General features: G+C 39.5%; 1 protein-coding gene across 2 annotated transcripts in view; it reads right to left on the bottom strand.

Moving 5' to 3' along the window:
* Positions 1-2,127: 2,127 nt before the first annotated feature.
* RSBN1L (round spermatid basic protein 1 like) overlaps positions 2,128-26,445 on the bottom strand; it is a 46,711-nt gene continuing 22,393 nt past the window's right edge. The window contains exons 3-9 of one of the 2 annotated variants that reach the window (XM_054177962.1): positions 22,684-22,944; positions 22,301-22,365; positions 9,295-9,432; positions 8,955-9,097; positions 7,366-7,533; positions 4,397-4,505; positions 2,128-4,296 (exon numbers count right to left, since the gene is read on the bottom strand). In XM_054177962.1, coding sequence (XP_054033937.1) covers positions 3,640-4,296; positions 4,397-4,505; positions 7,366-7,533; positions 8,955-9,097; positions 9,295-9,432; positions 22,301-22,365; positions 22,684-22,944 — 1,541 coding nt within the window. In that variant the 3' untranslated portion in view covers positions 2,128-3,639. Of the gene's footprint in view, positions 4,297-4,396; positions 4,506-7,365; positions 7,534-8,954; positions 9,098-9,294; positions 9,433-22,300; positions 22,945-26,445 lie in introns of both variants that reach the window. The other variant, XM_009902276.2, reaches the window with a different exon arrangement.

The following is a 26,445-nucleotide window of genomic DNA, read 5'->3' as shown; positions in this document are numbered from 1 at the left end:
TAATATTTCAGTTAAAGAAGTACTGAGATATTCACTATAGTAACAAGGAAGGGGAAATCTGCATGCCAGCAGTACCTGTAATGAAAATGCCGTTTCAGAGTCAGTTTGCAGGCATTTGGAGGGCTGGGGTATGACACAACACTGAGTAACACTTGTATGTAACACATGAAGTCAGTTGCCAGTGAAATGCAAAGATCCAGTAATTTAAAAAACAAACAAACAAAATAAAAAGAGTAACTATCACCCTGAAAGCTCTTGGTAGTGACAGTAACAATGCGATTCTTTGCTACCCACAACTATGGTACCAATATCTAGGAAAACAAGGCTAAATTTCTGCACATCATGTCATTAACCAGCACACCACTGCAAACGCACAGATGTCGATACCATTGCAGTACAGGCAACAGGCCTTAAACAGATTTGTCCAATCTGCAGAGGAACAAGGGCCAAGGGAGACACCTACAACACTGGAGATTTCAGCCTGAAGTAACAGAAACATTTATACCCAACTGAAATCTGGGGAGAGGGGGAAGCAATAAGCAAAGACTAGTCTGAGTACCTCAGAAGGCATGACAGATTTATTGCTGAAGCAGAAGTCCGGATATGAAGTTGTATATGGTAGAAAGAAAGGTCATAACATAGGAGCACTGGAAACCAAAGCGAGACCTTTGTCAGACTGATGGACAATTTGGGAGCTGAAATACTCAGAAAAGATACTCCCCTCTTAGAGAGCAATCACATAAGAAGGAATACACCACAGGAAAGGGACAAATTTTTTTCCCTTTTTTTGTTGTTGTTGTGGTTTTGTTTTTCTTTTTAAGCAAAATAAGTAGCATATGCTACTACTGCCAGTCAGCCCAGACTGCTCACACCTTTGCACACCAAGGGACTTCCCACAGCCGTTGGTAATCGTGGAATCAGTCATGTTTTGCCTGCAAGTTCTGTCTACAACTGAGAAGCTAATCTGTCACAAAAGTAAAAAATATAGGATGCAAAAACATTGCAAAAAACCTGCCTCTTTTTAAAAATCTCTCTAATTCATTTAAACAAGTGGGGGGAGAATAAAAGGATTGAAGCTGTAGGCAGTTTAGAAGTAAAATTTCAGAACCAAGACATACCTGAGCAAAAGTTTGAGGCCATATCAGCCACAACCACTTAGCAGGTCTTCAAAAGGAAACAGTTCTGCTCTTAAGTGGAAATTCAGAGTTTCATTTTCAAAGATTTTTTTCAGCCCAGAAAGAGCCTGTGATGCAGAAAGCTATTTACTGTCAAAGGGAATGTCCACACTATACTGAAAACTGACACAGTTCAAAAAAGAAAATATAAATACTCGAACTGAAGTGAATGGTAAGCACTGGGATCACCAACACCCAAGGGTTTGCTTGGGTTTTTTTAAACTTGGTATTTTGATAACTAAAAAGCAGTACCTCCTAAGGCTGGGTTTTATACAGCTAAAGCCTTCTGCTAACCCAATTTGAAAGCTGTGTGCCTGGTGCAGCTCAGACCACATTTCTACTATCAAGAAGGCTCAAACTCTTAAATGAACCAGTTATTTTTTCGAATCAGCATCTGCTAGAGTGATAACTTACCATGTCACATGAATTATTTGCTCATGGCATAAGGGGAAAGCAAGATCCCTGAGGCTGCAGAACTGGTAGTAATCTCTTAGCCAGCAATAAAGAAAATAGCAGTGACATTTAAGGACATATTAGCCAGATCCAAGAGATTCATGTTTCTATTGCTTCTCTAATACGTAGTTATGGCTATGCAGAGGTAACATTTAGCAACTGAAATACTGATTTAACTAATAATTACTTGACAGACCTATTTTAGATTTAATCACATCGGGGCAGTCATTTGTCAAATGACTGATTTTAGTGCCACGCGTAAGTATATAACAACATTTTGAATTTTAACAGCCTATAAACAAAATACATTTGAAACAAAAGGGTCTTAGGTAGTTGAATTAGACATCACCTGGAAATCACATTGTTCTATTGCTACAAGGGAAGCCAAAGTGATCACTAAGTGCACCAGTGTCGTAAACTGGGTACATGAAGATGCATAACTTTCAGAAAGCTATTGGGAAAAATAATTTTGGGAAAAAAAAAATTAAAATTAAAACCCCACCCACCAACAAATCAGAGCCACAGAGGGCTTTGGAAATAAACACAAACCTAGGGTCTTAAGTTTTACACACTTAGTTGAAGAACAGGCTGTAGGACAGTTTACTGCTATTGTAGCTACCTGGAAAAAAAACAACTATCATTCAGATGTGTTTGAACTATACAGCAATATGTTACACAAGGAATTAAATAAGTTAAATGACAGAGCTTTTGCCATTACCACACAAGATGCTAGCTAGCCTTGGAATCTTCTTCCCTCAGAACACTGCTTAAGAGAAGTCAAGCGTTCCACAAGTGGAGACAGAGGATAACAGTAAGCTTGGACACCGCTGCTGTTCTACTAATGAAACAACTCTGGTTTCCAGACTGGGACTCAGGAATATTCCTACTAGACACATTGGCAAGAATCTTTATTGCTTGGCACTGCCAGCACAGGGACCAATTCAAATCCAAATGTGCCCCTTGAATTGCAGGTCACTACTTAAGTCGAGGCCTTTCTAGCTTGATAAGTAACCATTTAAATATTCTTTAGTGTCAGTCGGATAACTGATTTAAGTTGAGGCAAGTGGTTGTTTATTTGGGGGAGTATTTGTTGTTTGCTTGTTGGTGTTTTTTGAATGTGAAACAGAATTGTCTTAACTGTGGCTTGAGCAAGGGCAAGAGGCAAACACAGAAAGAGTTTGCTTCTTTGCACCGGCTCATTTAAAGAGATGCATTCAATCACTGGCAGTGTTCCTGGAGCCCAGTAGGTGTCCAACTGTCTTCCACAACAGCGGAAGGTTTGTCTCTGTTCCCCATTAACATCTGAGAGGAGTAGTTTGGGGATTGCCTTTAATGAGCAACTGTACGGAATCCTGTGAAGGAAGGACTGATTTTGCATTCTGACTGATCTCAGTTTTCTAAGAATGCCTCAGCTCTACCTCAGTTTGCTACAGCTCCTCACCCCACTATGGCGTAAGGGCATCCTATGCGTTAGTGCAGGTATGAACATAACCATTTAAAGAGGCAATTAAACTGAACTACTATTTGCAGACCCAAAAATAAAACCAATCTGTTATTATGAACCTTTATTAAGTGGCTCACACTTCAGTATAAATCACACTAAAAAGATTTTTTTTTTTTAAAAAGATATTTACACTACAGTGCTGACACATTTTAAATGAAAAAATTGGTATAAATAAGCTCTATGGAAAAGCCTGGAATTGTCAAAAAGAATTCTGGCTCATCTTACAAAAAATATATATGTTAAATGTCAGCTCTACTCTAAAACCTACAACTCAAAATTCTTTAAAGACTTCTTTATGTTAAACCTGCAGTGTTTACAGTGCATCTGGCCCTAAGTGCTTTGATACTTCACAGTTATGGACAGGCACTGAGGAATGTTACAAAGCTACATAACTATTTTCTGTAACAGATGCGGAGGCAAGTCACAAACCTGCCTCACAGAATTCATGAATCTTTACATTATTACATCATTAAGTTTAAAAAGGAATTTAAAACCACATATACAAATTTAGCACAAAAAATCATCCTCTCTTTGTCCATGCAGTTTTGGATATGATGAGCTATGTTGTCTTGTATCATCTGGGTGTATGTGACCTCCAGGGCATAACTTGCCTTGCAAGTCCTTGTTGCCAGGTTCAAATTTAGAATTAATTTCCAACTTAAATGCCGTCAACTCAACAGGATCCAACCTAGTCTGAACATTCTGGCTCCCATCATCATCAGGTGCCACTGGTTTTTCAGCAAGATCAACATTCATGGGTTCTTCTTGCACTCGGTGAGATGCAAAGGGTTCATGTTTTATCAGCATAAGCTCCTGCTGCAGATGCTTTGTCTGCAGAGCATCTGAAAATTTGGTGTCTTCGGAGGTATTTTTGTTCATCGTACAAATTTTGCTGTCAGCCTGAAGTCCAATAACCGAAGACTTGGGGTCTGCAAAGGTCTCTGTTTCAACAGTACTTGTATTTTGAGAAAGTTCTTCCTCTGCATGATAGAGCTTGAGTCGGATGTGCCAAGCCAAACTGCACACAGCTGAGACTGTTTTGAACTGGTGCACAACATTCCTTGGGATAAAATAAATGTCATTATCGAATAACTGAATTCTGGCATAACGAATGCCTTCCCTTCGCAGCTGGTTGAGTTTTGCATCGTCAACCCACTGGACACACTGCAGGGGGGAAAGAAAGAAATGAATTAAAAAACCCACAGAGGTGAAAACTGATTTTGGATTCAGAGGACACCTGAACAACACTTCATAGTATGCTTACCTGAGAGAGCGGAGGCTCATGCAAATCTAATTGCATTCGCTGAACCACCTCTAAGAAGTCTTCAGCATGAAAACAAATTACATCTTTGGTTATACGAGGCTGCTCAGACCTACAGAACCATAAGAGTTGCAGTGTCAAGGGCTGAGCAAGTGATAAGACAAAAAAACAACAAAACAAAGCAATTCTCACAGAAGCTACATTTTGAAGAAAAAAGCTTGAATAAAATGATTAATTCTCAAATACAACCTCATTAAACTGATTAATTTCTCTACAAGTGGCAGTAAAAGAAAAAACAACAACAAAGGCAGGCCAATATAGCTCACTGTTTTCAATTGACCTATGTCTGCTTTGATGCTGGCCCCAGATATGCTGGGCTTACTGTCAACACTCTTAACACAGTATGACCATCAGCTGTCTTCAGGCATGCAGCATTCTGACTCATGGCAAACATCACTTTGTATCTTTGCCTACAACACCCTGTTGAGAGTTAGGAGTAAAGCTGAATCCACATTAGTCTGTCACAATGCTAGCAAGCAGCAAATACTGGCATCCTCCACAAAGCATTCAAGCTCAGCTCTCCAATGCAAACATAGAACTAAGCTCCATGTGTTTGGTTTTGAGGGATATTTGGGTTTTCAAAGACTTTTATAATGAGGCAATATGAAGATTTTTTTTCCTATGGGATACACTCCACACTGGGATGGCTTTGCAAGGAAAATTTATCAGACCCTCCTCTGTCAACCAGGGCCACAAGTTAGGATTTACTGCAGTCCAGGGAGGAGCTGATACAGCTAAACTGTTTGACATGTTTCTGAATTTATTTGATGGATGTCCAAGCCCTCTATTAAAAGCAAGATTATAATCAATTATTTATATATATGTGTGTGTATGTGGTGTTACTAATGTTCTAAGAAGCAGGCAATGATATCGAGTTTGTCTTTTTGAACACTCAAAACATTTTAATTAGGTCATGACCTTAATAAAGCAAAAAAAGTCTGAGGCTCTTTCAGAGGGAAAAGCAAACCCACAAAAACATCAAAAAAAACCTAAAAACCACCAGATCAACTACTGCAAGTATGCTAGGGAGAATTTTCAGACTACATATTTTACTTTTATTTTTATGAAGATTAAAATGTCTCTCTATATGTTGGTCTAAATACTCCTGAAGAGGATTTAAGCATTGAAAGCAAAAAGCTTAGAGAAACATCTCCAATCAGTGGCACTAAAAGAGGCATGTATATTAGCTACATTAATCCACTGCCTGTAATGCAGGAATGGGTTTTTTTATTTTTTTTTTTTAGAAGATGTGCCTGCATCTGGAGTTAATGTTTGTAAATGAAGTTAAGAATCAAAATAAACAAAGAATATTTGCATACTAAAAACTTCAAAGCAAATGTTTTCACAGCATCTACTTGGATATTATCATACAGGAAAAAGTAGAGGTAATGATATATTTTGATCATTCCTTTTCACACACTGTATACGTGCAACATCTCATTCCCAGCTCTATGCTGCACTCCTGTCACAAAACATGATGTTCCTTTTGTGTGCATGAAGATTGCCAGGTAATTTTTAACTTTGCATTGGCAGATTTGAAACATCACACAACTCCCAAGATTGTATTTTGTAAAATTCAGTTGAGAGTGTGTTGTGTGTGTATGTCCCAGGCAAAACAGTAGCTGAATAGTTCAATTTAGATGCCTCAAAAGACATTAAAGACAACCATATTATAAAATTACTTCAGAAAATCCATTTCAGTTCCTACTAAAACACTGCTAGAACTATTTTTTGCAATATTTTTCTTTCTTTACCTCATTCTTCAAAAGGTTGGACTCTTGGCTATAACTTTTCAAAGCAGATTCAAGACTACAGGTTTCACCATAAATATTTCTGACCTAAGGCATAAAGTCTGGGAGGTGGAGTTGTATTTGGCTGTTGTTTTATTTTCATTTATAAAGCTAAGTCTCTCTCATATGTGCAAATTTAAATTTAAAATAATCAGATAAGTAGATCAGCTCTAGCCATGCTACCACTGCTCAGTCTTAATTCACCCCAGTCTTCTTACAAGCAGAAAGTTTAAGGCTTCAGCTATGATGAACCTCAAGAAGAAATAAACTGCAAAACCTCAAAGCTCAAAACACAAACACATATACTTCCAAAGGTTCCAGTTCTTCCCCATCAGCACTTAGTCTGTTTCCTATCTCAATGAACTCATCCACTGTAACATAAATTTGCATCTGTTCATCCATGGGGAATTCACTCTTCTTGTTTCTAGACATACATAAAGAGCAAAATGTGGTTCTAGTGTTTAGTCTACAAAATTAAGATCATTCTACCAAGTCAAGATCAGAATATCTTGATAAATGCTTCTTGAATCTGGGCTAGGAAGTTCATATGACTATGAGCTTTTTATTTGGCAAAAAGTGACCAACTTCAAATGAGACACATGCATTCCCTACACCTCATATGGGAATTCCAAAGACAGACATCAAAGACTATCACACAGCAGGATTCTTCCTAAGTGATCCACCATAAATAAATCAGGGCTAGAACAGCCACAACTCTGAAACAAAAGTGGAAAACTTCTGCTCATCTCCAGGCAACGCAAAGAATTTCAATGAAGTCTTCATGTGCACCTCTTGAGAAACTCAGGCCAGCCCATATGCACTACTTAAAACAAAATATGAAGTATTTCTACATCTAGCATTGATTCAGTTACAGTAGCTCAATTATAACTATTAAATTGTCAGTGCAAGACACCTTTCTACCTTCAACAAAAAAGCAAAACACAGACAAACACATCTAGTGCCCAGAGGCAGAGCAAAAAAAACCTAGGCCAGTATCTACTAAGTCTTCATTAAAGCTCTAATGCTACATTAAGCTAGTCTATGCTCCTTCAAACAATTATACATTGAATTCCAGGCAAATCTTTTTCAGACACCTAGATGAGTAAGTCAATCAACACATACCACTCTCCACAGTGCACAGCCTTCAATACTCCCACAGCAGCTGTAGTCTGTCTTTCAAAGCCTTGTCCTATGTGATCTGCATGCGCTCGTGTCCGGTCTTCAAATAGCATTTCACGGGGCTCACTGGTTCGAGGTAGGTACTGCAAGTTTTTTATTTCATTGGTTGTTCTGTGGAAGAAAAATGGTATTAGTGATTCATTTTTTATTACCCGACTTCCACCATCACAGCCAACACGATTTCTTTTCTCCCTTCATTGTGAACATGCAGCCAAATGAGAAATGAAGCAACACTTAGGACAAATAAAAAGTGTACTCAGCCAAAAGTCAGAACATCTATACAATTAAAACCAAAAAAAGGTAACCCAACCAACCAAAGAAACACAGCATCAGGGCCCTGAGTGCACTGATAGAGCAGCCATACCTGCTGTCTCCACCAACAAACCCAGACAGCAAGCCCACGTAACAAGTGACATAACAGAAGAAAACAGCCTTAAGCTGTGCCAGGGGAAGCTCAGATTAGGAAAAATTCCTTCACCAAAAAGATCATCAAGTGTTGGAATAGCTGCCCAGGGAAGTGGTTGAGTCACCATCCCTGGAGGTGTGATGTTTAGTGACATGGTTTAGGGCAGCCATGGCAGTGCTAGGTTAACTTCATGATCCTAAAAGTCTCTTCCAACCAAAACAGCTTTATAATTCTATCACATCAGGACCCATGGGTTTATGTCCATCTAATCTGTTACGTGTAATGTGTTCCTTAACTTGATTCTTCTCTGCTGAAGTCAAGTAGTCATTGCTCCAGACATTCCTACTTTCTCCAGGACCTGGCATTCCTGAAGCTAAATCTCAACAGTAGAGGGCAAAGGAAACATTGAGTATGTTGGCCTTCTCTGTGTCCATGCTGTTCACCCCTTCAGCAGATGCCTTACATTTTCCCTTATCTTCCTTTTGCTGCTGCCCATACACTTGTAGAAGTCCTTGTTGATCTTCACAACCCTTGGAAAATTCAAATCCAGATGGCCTTTGACTTCAGCTGCATCCCCTTCATGGTTGGACAGCGTCTCCATACTCTTTCTGAGGCACCTGAGCTTGATTCCACTTCTTGTACACTCCCTTTTTATGTTTGAATTTTTAACGAGAATTTAGACTTATTTTCTCATTACAACATTCCAGTTCTGCAGAGAACATCACTACTCTTAAGCTGGTTAGAAGTGCTGGCTTTTATCTAAAAGAGAAGCCCTTGTGTCTTGGGGTCTTTAAACATTCACTTACATTTAAGAATAGAGGTATTAATTCCAGTCTCCTGGCAAAAACACATCAGCAGTTGTATGTCTGTTCACATTTCCCTGCAGTTTTCATCTTAGATTCCTACTAGAGCTCCAAAAAGGACTTGGGTGGCTACCTGGTACATCATTTTAAATAACTAACTAGATAAATACATATCCTTACAAAACAAGGCAACTTCAAGGTATATTTTGAGATTAAGATGTACAGAAATTTTTATACTAAGATATAGTAACAGGTTTGAGATAAAATCAGTTTGAAGGGAAAGAAAATAACCAGATATTTATCCAGCAAAAACTTCAACATACCTCTTCCTTTTGAAAGGTGACTTTGGCATGTCAGCCACAGGGATCATCTGTTCTCCTGGCCGTACCCACATAATGGGGCCATCATCACTGTCTTTACGACTCTCTAATTTTAAACTAGAAAGTGTCCCCCATGGCAGTGTACACTATGGGAAATAGAAGGCACAAGTTTTAAGCAAGTTACTTTAAAAGCTTTTTAAAAGCAGCCTCTCTCTGTCACAATGAAAACATGTATTATGCCACCCAATTATCTACACAAGTATCACGTATTTTCACTTCACTGTAATAGTATTAAACAGCACATCATTCCCCCCTTTCCACACCCATTCCCTTCTGTCCTTACTTTTAAGAAGGGTGATTCTTCCAACATATCAAGGAATTCAGGGAAGTAATCCCCTACTTCCTCATCAACTGCTCCAACCAGGCTGATCTGTCTCATTGGGCCAGCTCTATACGTACCATGAGAGTATGTTCTTTTTACCTACAAGTAGAATATGACAGCAAAAGTTATGCCAATTACATACCTTTAATCTCTGTGCTTATTTTCTGATTACTATTAGTCCTAAGGTTTCGGTATACTTAAGATTACTACAAAGTCAATTACTATGAACTCATCACCAAAGACAGAAGTTCTTGTTAAGAGACACTTGCCAACTTGTGTTTCATTTATGTTAAAGTCTGAAAAAAAGTCTGAGTAGCTATTCATTGCCTTTCATGAAAATACCATTTCAAAAGTAGTAACTGTGAAAAACCATTTGTGTTCTGCTCCGTAACTAGTAAATAAGGTTTCTTACCTGGATGACTCAAGTCTAGTTTAGTTTATACCTTTTCCTGTAACAATCAGGCAGAACACTAAGTTACAACTAATTAAACTCTCAAACATTTCCTCTGTTAATCATCCTCTGCAGTATGGCCTTTGTGTGAGCACACTGACTGGAACTAACGATCACAGCAAAGAGAAAGCTCTTAGTACAGAGAGAGCATGAGTTACTCCATTTCTGCTGTGCTAACACATCTTGTGCTCCCTTAAAACTTTAAGGACTGTAACATTCATAAAATCACATAACAATGTTTTTCTGTTCAAGTTCAAAGTAAGATTCTTATTTCAATAATCTGACTTGTCATGTACAGCAACAAAATCCTTAGGCATGAGATTGATGAGGATCACTTTCCCCTTGAACTTCCAATCTCAGGCTGAAAGACACTATGGTATTAATAGATGAAAGATGACAAGGACAGGAAGCTCACTTGTCATTACTGGCTTACTGGATTCCAAAGTATCCTAATACTACTGTCGGAAGGCACAGATACCGATAAATCTGTTTCTCACAGATTACTGATAAACCTAACATGCAAAAGTATGCTTCTTCCACAGGCACAAGAAACTCAGTATTCCATCATTCCAGGCCAGGATGTTAATTTAAACTGCTTCTTTCATCCACACCCCCCGTTTCCTTCTGCTACCAATACCATTTTCCCAAGTAACAAGTGACAGAATAAGAAATGACCTTGATTTGTGCCAGGGGAGGGTGAGATTTTTGAGTATTTAGTTGCAACAAAATCCTTAAGGTGGATCAATTAAGAAATGTCTCCTGTGTTTCCAAAAAGATGATGTCACAGAAAGCTAACACTGAAAGATCAACTCAACTTCTTTAAACATTATTTGTCTATCTCAATTCACTCCTCTTCCTGACCAATTATGTTCCCCTCATTTACCAGGCAGAATAAATTCCTTTTCAAAATATAACTTGGAAGAGGTGAAATAACAGCAACAAAAAATGCTAAGATAACATCAGAGTTACCCATGATGAGCAATTTCTTCTGGGACCATGATCAGGTCATATAATTGCAAATACAAAGAATGAAATGTCTAACAGTTGAACTCTCAGCATCTTACGGTACCTTGCTCACTCATTGCTAACAGTAAGAGCCATGGGAGAGAAGAGGAAAAGCAAGGAAATGCCTAGGTGCAGGCAAAGATAGTTTAATGAGTGAAAAGGAAAACACACCAAATGGTGTTTTTCATCACTCACTACCTCCACCAAGGAATGGCTGTCCAGCCAGTCTCCAAGCAATAGCTACCTTTCAGACCAACAACCACACAGATCAGACTCTTTTGTGGCTTTTTTTATTGCTGAGCACAAAGTTACCCCTACAGTCAATTTGGGTCAGCTATTCCAGCCATCTCCCCTTTCAACGTCTTACCCACCCCACTCTGCTCACCAGAGGGTCCAAAATTGGGAAAATTGAGAAAGCACTTACACTATGCAAGTGCTCTCAGCAACAGCCAACACACTGGTGTGTTATCAACAGTTTTAGTCACAAATGCAAAACACAGTCCCATAATAGGCTGCTATGAAGAAAATTTACTCTAACTCATCCAGAACCAGTATAAACAAAATTAATCCACGCTGGTGATGAAAGATCTGCATTCTTTTCCTTCTTTCTATGCTAGCATTAGGTCTTCTAATGGTAGACAAGGAGCCAGCTTAGAGAACTGATCTCATTTTCATTCACAAATTATCTGGATAATTTATTTCAGAAAATTATGCAAATAAGAATGAAGTAAAGACATAAGCCATAAAGACCAAGCCCAGGCCAAAAAGAACACGAGAGAATCTCAAGGAGGAGGAAGCAGCTGTTGCCACTGGAAAACAACTCTCATCTCATTTCTTCTATGGATTGGGTTGCAGCATCCTAAACTCCAGAACAAAGTCAGGGGTTGCTATTTAAATTACTATCTTAGATTAGGCTAAAGAAGTAGTAAACAATTGCATTAAAAGGTAAGGTCATACATAGAAGTAAAACCTAGGTAGCAAACAAATTTAGTTTTCCCTCACTCCAAAACTGGACAACTACTATGTAATAGTGTGAAGACACCAAAAAATCTTCCACGGATGCTTGGCCAAAACCAGAACGAACCCTTCTAAAGACAACAACAACAACAAAAATCTATTACACATTAGGTAACAGCAATATTTTCTTTTTACTGTCAGGATCCTTTACTTTGTTTACCCATATGAAGCAAGAGAGCTTCAACACAATGCTGATGTACCAAAACCAGTACTTCATCAAATTCTATACAGGAAACCACACACTGACCACAAATCAAGTATTACACACCCTTCATCAGGTAATCTTCCCAAATGTAATTTACAGCTGTGTGGCTATGCTGTTCCAATGTTACAAATGTGCACAAATAAAGAGCTAACAATCTAAATCCAGAATCAAAGAAGGCATCAGTGATAAACAGTTTTTCTAACATGGTCAATGGGATCAGAATCAAGTCACATACACCCCAAAACCAACAACTATATGCAGTCTAATACAACAGACAAGCAACACAGATAAAACATTAACTGAATCAATGCAACATAGCCTAACCTCTTTCTTCTCAAGTGGTTTACATTTCAAGTATGTTACCTAAACACACAAAAGGAGACTGTCATTCTCTCGCACCAAGGTAATGGAAAATTATGACAGTAAACCAACCACTGAATTCAAAACAAGTAAAACTTGAGAATTGTCTGCTTCTGTGACTAGTATGGCATGAAATGACATTTTTGTGTAACTTAACTTGCTCAGTTTTAACTAAGGCATTCTAAAAAGCTAAAACAATACTTTGGCATAAACATTTTGTTGTCCAAAAGAATCTAAAGACCAAGCCTGAATACATATACACACAAGTCTGAATATGTATATATACAAAATACTAACAAAAACATATTTGACCATTATCATCTGACAAATAGGGAACATTTTAGTCACTTATGTTAAAGGTGTTTCCATTTCCTGTTTGAAAGGCATGAACTGGAAGGAACAGTCCAGAAAAAACAAGCATTTCAAGAGATCTATTTAAAATAATGCATAGTGGGGTTTTGGCATGGTTTTGGATAGTTTTTGGGGTAGGGTGGGGTTTTTTTGGTGCTGGTGGGGCTTTGTTCATTGGTTTGGGGTTGGTTTTGTTTTGCTGGGGTTTTTTGTATGAGTTGTTTTGTTTCTCGGGTTTTTGGTTGCTTGGTTTTGTTTGCTTGTTTTCCCAGTTGAAATCCCAACATTTTCCTGCAAGAATTTTAAAGGTTTACATTTCTTTCATTTTTAAAACCAGGTAGTATGGAAAAAGCAGTCCTCACAGAACAAAGAAACAGAAACTTCAAAGCCACTGAATATAATTTCAAGAAACCCACAAGGAAAACCCCACCAAAGACCAACAAAAACATTAAATCACCACAAAAATATGCTTGGTGATCAGTGGGTTTCCATTTCATAACACAAGAGCACAAGCAATTCACTCACATGTGTGCATCTTAGAACTGAAAGTATCCAGCTTCATGCTCACTGTTACTCCTCTAAAATTCTAGTCATGAAGAGGCAATGTAGCATTATTTGGTGCACAAAAGCTTTTCTGTTCCTTGCCCACTTTTTTCAATCCTTAAATGCTTATGTAGATTTTCAGTTCCAAATGGGAACCAATCCTGAAGCATCAGAATCTCACTGAAAAATTATTAATCAGAAGTGTTCCAAGTTTAAAAATTCTTGTAAATCTACTTGGCTACTTTCTATTTTAAGATGGATATTACTTCATAGTATTTTTTTCTCAAGTCAAGATTGTTGGTATCAGAATAAGATGCTTCAACAATTCCAAAATTACTCAAAGGTGACCCAGTATTACTAAAGCTTTAACTTGAACAAAGACACCATTTCCCAATTGGAAGCTTCTGGAAATATATTCCCAAGACTCTACTGTGGTACAGTTCCCTCAATGACCTATCAGCACTGTAGTTAGATTATCATTTCACTTTTCACCTTGCAGCTGAGACCCTTGAATAATATGATGGACAAAAACATTTTTCAAAACAAAATGACCTATTATTCTGAACTGCAGTGGCAGAGAAACAGTGAAGCAGTCAATCAATAAAGACTCTTTTTAAAAACAGTAATTTAAGAATAGCATTAATTAGATAGCTTTGTGGAAAATTACCTTATGAAAGCAAATGTAGCTGTTACTCTCTTCCAACTCAGGAAGATCTATGACATGGCTCAATCACAGATCCTTTCCCAGCCACCAGTATAAACCTCTAGGGTTTTGTTAATACAGAATATGTGACCAAAAAGAGCAACACATTACTGCTATTTCATATTTACTGGTTGCAATGGCCAAGCAAACACAAGAGGTAACTGCTTTCTAAGCAGAGAAAAATAAGAGCCCATGTTGAAGATTTCTAATGTCATTCCATGTGAAGTGGTTCTTTGGTCAATGGTATTCAATAAGTGTAAACTTCTTTCAGCGTGGAAGGCATCATCTGTCAGAAAAGTCCCACATAGTCTTGATTGGAAAAAATAAAAGAAGAAGGGAAAAAAAAAAAGGGAGCAATGCATATGCTTTAACAGAGATAAAATTACATCATCATCCATAAGAAAAAAGAGAGAGGGGAGGCTGTACTTGGGGGAACCTGTGTAATGGGAAACAGTTGCTAAAACCCATCAGAACTTTTAATAAGCAACCAAACACCCAAAAAGCTTAAAAGCAAGAAGAGAATTCTATTGTAAGCAAAATTCTACTGAAAGCTACTGAAAGGCAAGTGAAGAGACACAACAGTTGCAATATAAAGAATTCTTTTCAAGACATGGTAAAAATAAAAATAGTAAAATCACACAATATGTGGAAACCCATGTAGTGCCAAATCCTTCATTTCAAGAAAATGAAACACTAACCAATTATTTCAGACTTTTGGGGGTGAAGGGGGAACAAAAGAAAAAAAAAACAACAAGCAAGCATGTATCCAGCAATTCCCCTCAAAAACTAGAAGAATATTTTCAAGCAGGACTTTACAAATTAGAAAAGGAGTAAACACTTGGACTTGTTAAATGCCATCATATTGGGCTCTGCCCATCTGTCCAACCTGTCAAGGTCTCTCTGCAGAGCTCTCCTACCCTCCAAAAAATCAACATCTGCCGCCAGCTTGGTGTCATGTGCAAATCTACTGATGATGGACTCAATACCCTCATCCAGATCATCAACCTCTTCATCCTGGTTGGGTGGTCTAGAACAGACTCCAACCAGGAAGTTTGCATTGTTGGCCTTCCCTCTAATTCTCACGCACAGGCTCTCAACTTGATCATCCTTGATCTCTAGTTCCATGGTGTCTAGAGCCTCCCTGATGTACAGGGCCACCCCTTCTCAGTTACACTTTACAGTACAGTATACAGTATCACCAAGGTTGGAAGAGACCCCAAGGATCACCGAGTCCAACCTGTCACCACAGACCTCATGACTACACCATGGCACCAAGTACCATGTCCAATCCCCTCTTGAACACCTCCAGGGACAGTGACTCCACCACTTCCCCAGGCAGCCCATTCCAATGACTAACAACTCTCTCAGTGAAGACCTTTCTCCTCACCTTGAGCCTAAACTTCCCCTGGCGCAGCTTGAGACTGTGTCCCCTTGTTCTGGTGCTCATTGCTAGAGAGAAGAGACCAACTCCTTCCTGGCTACAACCACCTTTCAGGTAGTTGTAGAGAGCAATGAGGTCACCCCTGAGCCTCCTCTTCTCCAGGCTAAACAATCCCGGCTCCCTCAGCCTCTCCTCATAGGGCTTGTGCTCAAGGCTTCTCCCCAGCTTTGTTGTCCTTCTCTGGACGCATTGAAGTGTCTTGATGTCCTTCCTAAATTGAGGGGCCAAGAACTGGACACAGGACTCAAGGTGTGGCCTAACCAGTGCAGAGTACAGGGGCACAATGACTTCCCTGCTCCTGCTGGCCACACTATTCCTAATGCAGGCCAGGATGCCATTGGCCCTCTTGGCCACCTGGGCACACTGCTGGCTCATGTTTAGGTGGCTGCCAACCAGCACCCCCAGGTCCCTCTCTGTTTGGCAGCTCTCCAGCCACTCCGACCCCAGCCTGTAGCTCTGTGTTGTAGTTTGAGCTGGGTGCCCCCCTGGTGCATTCACTTCCTGTGTCCAGAAGTCCAGCCCAGAGGGATGGACACAGGAAATTGTGTATTTCCTACCATAATCCTTTGCACCACTATAAGATCCAGTGCGGAGTCTGGCACTTCCTCTTTCCTTCCCTCTCCGAGACTTAGTAACTGGGGGAGAGATCTCCCGGCCATGGGCCTGATTAGGCCCAAGGCCACAGGGGGATGGGCAGTCTCAGGCCTGGCCAGCTGAGACTAGCCCAGCAGAGGGAGGGGGAAGAAGGAGCCCTGGGGGTTTTGCATGCACCCTCAGGTGGGGATGGGATCTTTCTTTGTCACTGCGCTTTGGGTTTTCTGTAACATTCACTGCTTTCCATTTAAACTTTCATCACTTTTGCAATCCGTTTGCTTGAGTCGTTATTTCTGCCTGTGGTGGGGAGGGGATCTGCCCCAACCCATTACACTCTGCATGGGGTTGCCATGGCCAAAGTGCAGCACCTGGCACTTGGACTTGTTAAATGCCATTCCATGGGACTCCGCCCATCTGTCCAGGAGGTCAAGGTCCCTCTGCAGAGCCCTTCTACCCTCTAACCTACCAACATCTGCTCCCAACCTGGTGTCATCTTAAAATTTGCTGATGACTGTCTCAATCCCCTCATCCAGATCATCAATGAAGATATTAAAGAGGATGGGGCCCAGCACTGATCCCTGGGGGACGCCACTGGTGACTGGCCGCCAGCCGGATGTGGCACCATTCACCACCACTCTCTGGGCTCGGCCCTCCAGCCAGTTCCTAACCCAGCACAGAGTGTTGTGGTCCAAGCCACAAGCTGACAGCTTAGCCAGCAGTTTGCTGCGGGGGACGGTGTCAAAGGCATTGCTGAAGTCCAGGTAGACCACATCCACAGGCCTCCCCACATCCACCAGGCAGGTCACCTGATCATAGAAGGAGATGAGGTTGGAGAGGCAGGACCTGCCCTTCCTAAATCCGTGTTGGCTGGACCTGAGCCCTTGGCTGTCCTTCAGGTGCGCAGTTATTGCGGCCAGGATAATCTGTTCCATCACTTTCCCTGGCACTGAGGTCAGGCTGACTGGCCGGTAGTTTCCGGGTTTCTCCATCTGACCCTTCTTGTGGATGGGGACCACATTCTCCCTCACTTGTCTCTCCTGAAGAGCTTGTAGCCATCAATTACAGTGCTTCAGTCATGCGAGTCATCCCACCACGTTTCTGTGATGGCAACTACATCATAACTTTCCTGCTGTAAAAAGGCTTCCAGCTCTGCTTGTTTGTTACCCATACTGCATGCATTAGTGTACATGCACTTCAGCTGGGCTGCTGATTTCACCCCTGACTCCAGCTTACCACCCTCAGACTCCTGTCTGAGAGGACTGGTTTCAGCCCATTCCCCCTTCAAATCTAGTTTAAAGCCCTGTCAATGAGTCCTGCCAACTCCCTTCCTAGAACCTAATTTGCTAACTCAGTAACAGAGCTAATTACTCAGTAATAAGTTAAGTGTGCTGTTGGATTTACAAAACAATCTAGCTCACCAGTTTGAGAATCATCATAGCTTGTTAAAAGAACATGCAGCTTGTTTAGAAAGCAGCAAGTACATTCTCTATCAGCTGCTACAGATGCTAGCTTGGCTCTGACAAATTGTTCAGCTGCCTGCTGAGCAGCGTAAAACACAAGTGACTTTCCCGGAACTGAACAGGCTCACTTCAAGCTAGTTTCAATTTCTAGGAAAAAAAAGTTATTTTTAAGCTGTTTTTAAGACAAACACTCTGGTCTTAACCACTACTCTAATATGGCAAAAGCTAATAAATGTGAACACGTCAAACCAAACTTTCATTCTATACCAGCACAAGCTTTTTTCAGAGCACCAATACACACTTCAACACTTGCATAATGTTCTCGAAACTGCTACCCAGAAGTCACCTAGTAACAGCAGACAGTGAGCATTATGCACTTGTCTGTGTTCATACAACTCCCAGCATGAAACGGCCAATTCTGTCACATGCCATGGGGATCTTTCCTTTGAACACAAGGTATGCTTATGAATCCTACACACAACACAAAGGTACTACAGGAATGATCAGAAAGGTCCTTGATAAACTGGAGAAGGGATCTAAATACACAGGATACAACTCAACTTGAACAAAAGCAAATCACTGCACTCAGCTATACATAATGAACTGCATAAAGACAAAAAAGGAAGTGATTCCTGAGCAGGAGCTGCTGCAACAACATACAAAAAACCTGCTCTGACAAAAGCAAGAATAGGTAACAAAGACCAATAATTTGCAACACACTTGAAGCAATCTCTGGTACTCCTTGACAGCAACACACACACTCGACCCTCAGTTCTGTATTTGTCTTTAAAACAAGGATGACTGAAGAGAGCATAAGGGGAAAGAAGTAAGACCAAGAAGGATAAAACACAGAATGGTAGACTGAAAAAAATCCACATTACTTAATCTAGGGAGGGAAAAAGCTGAGCTGTTATGCAGTCTTCAGATATAGAGAACACTAAGAAAAGTATAAACTACTTGCCTCATCCACTCAATATCAGAATAAAAGGAATGGCAGAAGGATTAGGATAAAAGGGGGAAAACAAACCTAAGACCACACCAAAAACCAACCAAGCACACTCCAAAAAACATTTTTCAGCAGGTTCCTTTAAGAAGTGTGGAATCAACTAGATCCAGCAAACACATCAGTCAATAATTTGTCAGATATGGCAATAAAAGTAAGTCAATCTTGTCTTGAAGCACAAGGAATTGCTGGGTATTACTCAGCATATACTAAGAAGTCACCTCTGGGACAACACTGAAGCACAGTAAAATCAGTCCACTAAGTGCTGTTGTGGCTAAACATGAAGTGTGCACTTTGTGGTTTCAGCAAGGCATGAAAACTTCACACTTGTCCAGCACAACGACACAGTAATGGGTTCAAAATACAAGAGGCATTTGCCTCAATGGCACTAAATAGCTTAACTGAAATGATGTAAACTGCAAGTAGATGGCAAAAGCAGATTATTTACATTCCTCAAAATCTTCCTGACAAGTCAAGATTCACAGCTATTAGGTAGCTGATGCAGCTGTTGCCATTCACAGAGATGATGGAGCCCAGGGATGTACCTACAGAGAACAGTTTTCCACCACCTGAAAGACTACAAGGATACCCATATGAATTCCAGCAGGCCAAATCACAGAAACAAAGCTGCTCCACTAACCAAACAAAAATTTAAGAATTAAGCACAGGTCCATGCTAAGTGACAAAAAAAAAAAAAAACTTAATTCCTCTCCCCTCAAGATTTAAAAGCTAGGTCTGTGGAGACACAAACAGTTTCAACAGAAGAGCCTCCTTCCTGTGCCTGCTATAACTACTCTCACAAGCCCACTTCTAACAAATCAAACTGCGTTACCTGTCTGACACAGATACGTCACTAAGCATTTGCCATGTTACAATTGTGAATACTGTATTAATTACTTGGGAGATGCAGACTTTTGCAGATGCAGATCTAGGAGGACTCACAACAGTTTTGATCTGAACGACAGAATCTACTGTGGAATCTGACTCTTAGCACAGAATTCAGTGAAAATATGCATAATTTAAAACCAAACCCCCTCATCTTTCATAGAGCAGAGGGTGGAAATTATTGAGTAGTAATGAAAGAATCAACTTCAGAAATATATAAACAACACTGACAAAACACTGTAATACTTTCCATTTCAGGCTTAGTTCAGACCTTTTGTTTTGTTTCAATACACTTTTCAGATCTTTTTAAATACTTACATTTATCAGACTGATGATTTGCTACAACGAGTCATGAAAACAACCAAAGAGTTTCATGTACTCAAGTGAGCTTCATTTCAGTGTTTGAGTTAAAATTAGCAAAGCAATACCCAAGTTTCTTAAGGCTAAAGAAAGTTGAGACAGACACACAAAGTAGCCTTGATAAAACCTCTTTCCTACTTAAGACGTCAGAAAATGACTCACCTCTCACTCAGGACTATACAAGTGCTAGACATTGCTGAGGCAGCTCAGACAACAGGGAACACAGCAGCACAGAGCTTTTGCAATGTAGGAACAGAGAACTAAATTTTAAATTTCACGTAAGTATACTGCAACGGCACATTAGAATACCTTTAAAAGATTCACAAAGAACTCAGCGAGACAGGAGAACATTATCCATCTGCACAAAATGTACCATGTTATGCAATCATTTAGTACCTTTTATAAAGGAAGGGAGAGGGATAAAGCTGAAAAAGTAGTAACTGATACTAACGAATCAGAAATTTAAAAACACACACAAAACTATTTGAAGATTAAAAATCACAAAAATTCACAGCTCTCCAATTCAAAAAACATCCTGCCATCCTCATAGGGGATAAGCCCTCTAATACTGCATCCCTGATTAGTAGACTTCCATACTCCTTCCTAGACATCTTTGACATTGGCCTCAGTCAGAACAGTCCACAGTAAGCTAACAAAACCTTTCAACTGTAGCAGATCACCTGAGCATGACAAAGCAAGCTGCCACAGCAAGGCAAAAAAAATAAATTACATGGTAAGGAAAAAATAGAATCAATAGCTAGGCAACCAAGACACCAACTTAAGTCTTCCAGGAAACAGCAATGCTGTGCAGAAGACTATATGAGTAAGCCTGATACACGCCTGCACACGATATTTATAATTTATACACACTACACCTTCCACAGTGTTTTCTGTCAAGCAACCAAACTCTGACAAGTGACAAAATTAATAAAAAAAAAAGAAAACAGAGGATGAGAAGACATCAGAACTAAATCTGCAGGTGAGTAAAATACAGGTTAGAAGACAGACTATGAAGTTGACCAGCTGAATGCACTAACAACAGAATTTGGCTTCTTTTATCTGCTACATTCTCTGTGTTCCTCCTCCACTTACAGAAAAATGGGAAACCATGATGTCAACACATATGACCACAGGACTTATTTAACTATAGATACTAGTGATCCCATTGGAAGAGTAAATTAATCTATGCTTTCACTATAATAATTCCATTAAACAACAACAACAAAAAAAAGGGCTTTTCTTAACTGTTTCTCCAGGGCAGATACTAGCACATGGCCATGCTTACATGAATACTGACAAAGACATGAGACTGAACTTAAAGAACATACTTAACAAGGACTAATACAGCTTGCTTTTTTAAAATACAAAATTACCTAGGACAGCAGTTCTGGGTAGCTGCCCACAGCATGTGCTGTGATTTTTACTACTGAAGTAAAGATTCTGTTTAAATACTGGGGGGAGGGGGAAATCAGTAAATAAGCACAAATATATTTTACAGAATAATCCATGGCAGCAACACTTCAGTTCTGCATATCCTTGTGGGTAACACACACTTGAAATCTGTCCATAAATGCAACAGTATACTGTGCAAATATTTATATGTAGCCAAAGAAAAATAAGAACTATGTTTTTGATGAGTAAAATTACAGCATAACTTACACTTGAACTCTCTAACTGCCTAAAATGTGAAAAATACAAGACCTAAATTCACAAATAGGGAATTAAACAGGCAATTGTGAGCTGAAGATGCTATAACGAAAAACAGGATTAAGTTTCTTCATAAAGTCTTTCACAGTATCTATGCAGGCTTTACATAATATTCATTACCAAGGCAGCAATTTAAGAAGGCTTGAATTGTTTTTTCCTGAAAAGGCCTACAACATAAATAATTCATATGCAATAGCAACATTCCTACTACAGCAAGGTAACAAATAGCAGAGGTGTTGGTTAATCAATAGCTGTTTTTCAAAGAGTACATAGTCATTTCTTTCAAGAAACTAAAAGAAGAGACTCAAAAGCTTCCTGCCATTTTGCCACAAAATTAAACAACCTTCAAAGGAATATAACTAACTGGTGGAAATGCAAAAGGATAAGGATTGAGGTGGTAGCTACCTTAAAGCACCAGAGTGTTCACTTTTAAGGATGGATGTAGAAGACTAACTACAAAAACAACTAATTAACTGTGCCCTACACAAGTTTCACGTGTAACATTCTTTCAGTGTATCAAAGCATGTCAGTTTTATCAAGACCTTCATACTGATAAACTACAGAACCCAGACAGCTGCAGCTAAATCATTTTAACCCTCCAAAACTCAGCTAAGATTCAGCTACAGAAACAAATCCAAAGAAAACTACAGACACACACATGCATGCAAACACGTCCTCTCCTCCATAAAAATCCAACTCTGTGTCTCAGTTAGGTTCCTTATCTTTAATACCGCAGAACTTATTTCTTAAATAATTCCCTTGTTTCTAGTCTTCTGCATCATGCGCACAGCACAGGTAGTACTCATTGTATTCTAAAAACCCCATTCACAGTTGTTTGAAACCATTATATGACTTTAGAAAGTAAAATGTATAACCTCTTACCTGAGCATGAAAATTTGACATAGTCGTTGTCTCTATATCTTTCTTTCCCAAAATCTCCATTTTCACTGGTGAATTGGGAAAATTAAATGAAAAGTAGTCTAAAAAGTCAGGTAAATAAGTAGCTGCCCCATGAACAATACCCATTACATAGTAAGCTGCACAGTTTTCATTTTCACTAAAAACCAGACCCACAAACTCTTCTGCAAATCTCTCCATCTCCACAGGAGATAAGTGGGAGAGTTCATTACTGTAGGCATGGATAACTGATGCACCTCCGTTAGGCTGGTGCTCAATATGAATCAGCTGTTTGAACTCCAATGTGTCCAACCTTTTGAGTTTATTTTGAACCCGTGGCTCCTTTAACGAGACAAATGGAAACTCACTGTTCTCTGGTATCTTGGACTCATAGTCCTTCTTGGGATCCATATTTTTCCCATTGAAATCCTTAAGATGATCATCTATGACACCTTTGGCTTCCTGATCATCAGTATCAGAAACCAATCCTGAGCAGATAGTCTGAATGGACTTGCTGTACATTTTTGGACGCTTCCTCTTCTCATTCTCTTTATGTTTCTTTTTCTTTTTCTTCTTAACTTTTTTAATCTGTAGCTCTTCTGCATTGGTTTTTGGTTTCTCCTTCCCACCTGTTGAGAGGGGAAAAAAGAAATTGTTAAGTATCTTCTTATACTTAATTCAGATTAAAGATGAGGATTTGAAGTTACCAAAGGCCTCGTCCTTGCACACACAACCAGAGACCATTACACCAAGGCTCAACAATGCATATCTCACTGAAGCCAAGTAGTAAAAGACACCTGCTGTGTTCACATTATGACTGACAAATAAGCTGGGAGGAAGAAATCACACACACAAAAAGAAATATCATTTCCCAAGGCTGCTTTCACGATGAGTCACAATTCTTAGTCACATCCTTTAACTGGTTATCAACAATTACTATACCAGAAAGTTCACAGACATTTTATGACAGCTGTCAAACAGTGTCAAACAAGGGCTTTAAAAATGGTCAGTGAGTATCAGCCATCATCACCAAGCTGTTCAGAAGATGCCACTGCCAGAACCTACCTTGTCAGGTGGCTTAACATAGCTATTCTATTATACATAGGTATTATTACATAGTTATTCCTCCAGAACTAAATAAACTTTGTTGAAACATGTATGAGAACACCTAAAAAATTATCCTACATTACTTTAAAAAACAGTAATTTAAAGACTAAAAAAAACCCAAAAAATCCAACAAACCAACTACCCACCTAATACCAAATCCTCACCAAACAGAAACCAGCTTCAAGTTGTCACTACACTGCCCTGAAGTCTAGCATTTGAAATCACTTCACAATTTGATAAATCAAATTACTTTGCATATTACAACGCATTATTCATAACAAGTAATTCAAACTTCAGACACAGAAGTTAAGAAGTTTAGTCTTACAATGAAATACATCATTTTTAAGTAATCTCAAACTCACAAGAGTGGTTAGACACTACGCTGTACGCAGGTAATTCTCAGATGCTCAACCCAAGTAATTCATAAGAGTCCTTATGAAAAAAAAACAACAAACACCACAACAGGTGTTGGTGTACAGAATCACACTTCCCAGCTGGTAATTAAGAGGTCTGGATATGGAAGGTGCAGATAGTGGAAAGAACAAGCAATTAGGACACTTGCTTCTGAGCCTCTTGAGCTTTGTGATAGCAGCTGCATACCTCTGGGATTTCTTAAGTGGAGGCAGGAGAGCCAGTTATCTCTCTAGCTTCTATTTTCTCTTCTTGTAGGGGGAGGGAAGGAATGGCCTGAGGTCACTCATTTCTTTCTTAGCCTAAACAAGGAAGCAGGCTCTAGGATTTCTTAACCTAATCCACACAGTTAAGAGCTACAAATACTTCCTTCACTGCAAATCAGATTTAACACAGCACAGTTTCACTTTTAGCTAATGGAGTTCAACTGCCAAAGGGCACAGTATCCTCACAAAAATTCCTCCTTTCCTTAGCAAAGCCAGCCTAGGCATCTGCAACAGGACTGCTTAATTTGGTAAATCCAATATTCACCACTTCTTTGTTAACATCCTCTGCCACTGGAATCTTTAAGTCTAGTGGGCATGGAAAGACCAAAGAGAGCAGCAACACACATACAACCAACTACTTCAAACCTTAGAGGAGTCCTGAAAATACTTCATTGATGGTGCCAGGGTACTTGAGTGAAGTGCCATCACCTGACAAAAATCTGGCTGTTGTTCACATTCTGGGATACTGCAATGGTATCACCAGCTCCACCCAGGGAGAAACGAAAACCAAGAAATTGTCCATAACAGTGGGAAATTCTGTAGCACAGGTTTAGAAATCTCAATCCAAACTTCAAAATATGGACCACAGAACAGACCATTTTCCCCTTCTTCCTCATGACAGGAATATGCAACTGAAGAGCATCCAAGAGCCTACAAGTATTTCATACTCTTACATATGCTCTGATTTACCATATTAAAAATTGTTTTACTCTAAACATGAACATTCAGTGCTAGACCAATGGATATCATAAAGAAGTCAAAACACTCATACATGTAATATTAGTTAGAACATAGAAAATATGCATTGAATGCTGCAGTAAGGTGAGGCAAGAGGAAACATGGGTTACCTGTAAACCCAATTCACTTGTTCCCAAGTGGAGCTCAGATTTTCTTAGGAAGTGGCCACTCAGATCTGGGACTTTACACATAACAAGGAAAGGGTGGAAATTTAAATTCACTGGGGTACAATCAGCAGTAAATTAACTGGCAACAAACAATTTCTATGGTTAAAGCAAGAAGCTATTTACCACAGCAAGAGCCAAACCGCTCTCTCATACTTTAGCATGTCTGTAATCACCAAAAAAAGCCTGAAGAAGAATTAAGATCAGCATGCATCTCTACATCGTTTTTGAACATTCAGCAATGGGCAACCCCATCTAGTTGATGATGCCCCTGCTTACAGCAGAGGGGTTTGGACTACGTGACCTTTGGAGGCCCCATCCAACCCAGACCACTCTATGATTCAGATACTACACTGCACTCCATTATTACTAGTTGAAATACATAAATAAAAATGGCCATGAATCTGCAAATGTGCAAAACTACCTCAAAAATTGGCAGCTTCCATTTCTACAGTAGAAGGAGGAAGATAATCTGACTTCCCCTTTCACTCTGCCCGCCCTGCATTTGCACTTTGTAGTGCTGCTTTTAAGACAGAAACAACAACAAAAAACGTAGGTAACATACACAGTTAAAATCAGACAACTTAATGTAAGTCAATGCCAAAATCTGCAAAAGGTTTGTACTCAAAAATATGGTTTAGTTAACTTGGTATATGCCTACATAAGTATTAAAAACTTTAAAGGTAATCACACTACAACATTTTTGAAGTCAAGAACATTTGTGTTTATTTTCTCACCACCTCCATGAAACCTTCGCATGGAGGGAAAAAACCTCTTAACAACAGGATAAAAATAATTATTTTCTGGTAATCACTCTCCAACTTGAAAAGACATTTTCTGCTCACTATATACAACTATTTTACTAATATAAACTGTTTTAGCCTTTGATCACAGACTACAAAAGCTTTGTAATTTTTATATATATCTCAAGTATTCCACTTCATCAGCACACACTTTCCCAAGTCATGAGAAGCTGCTAAAATGATACGCACATTTGGAATCAGATAAATACTTGCTAGCAGCTTCTCATCTGTAAACACAACTCTATATCATTGGCTCGATGATCTGACTCAGAGTCCTGGTCAATGGCTTGATGTCACTGGAGACAAGCAATGACTGGTGTTCCGCCGGGGTCGGTATTGGGATGAGTGCTGTTTCACATCTTTGCTTGCAACACAGACAGGTGGATTGAGGCACTCCCAGCAAGTCTGCTGATGACACCAAGGTGTATGGTGTGGCCAACACACCAGAGGAAAGGCATGCTGCCATCCACAGTAACACTGTCAGGCTGGAGAGGTGGGCCAGCGCCAACATCATTAAGTTCAACAAAGCAAGGTCCTGCACATGCATCAGTGAAATCTCAAGCACAAAAACACAAGCTGGGCAAAGAATGAATAGAGAACACAGTCCTCGGAAGAAGAACTTGGGGGTGCTCGTTGATAAG

This window comes from Dryobates pubescens, chromosome Z, assembly GCF_014839835.1.
Source record: "Dryobates pubescens isolate bDryPub1 chromosome Z, bDryPub1.pri, whole genome shotgun sequence".
NCBI classification, from domain to species: domain Eukaryota; kingdom Metazoa; phylum Chordata; class Aves; order Piciformes; family Picidae; genus Dryobates; species Dryobates pubescens.
Note: the sequence above shows the minus strand (reverse complement) of the source record. Positions and strands in the feature narration are given on the sequence as shown.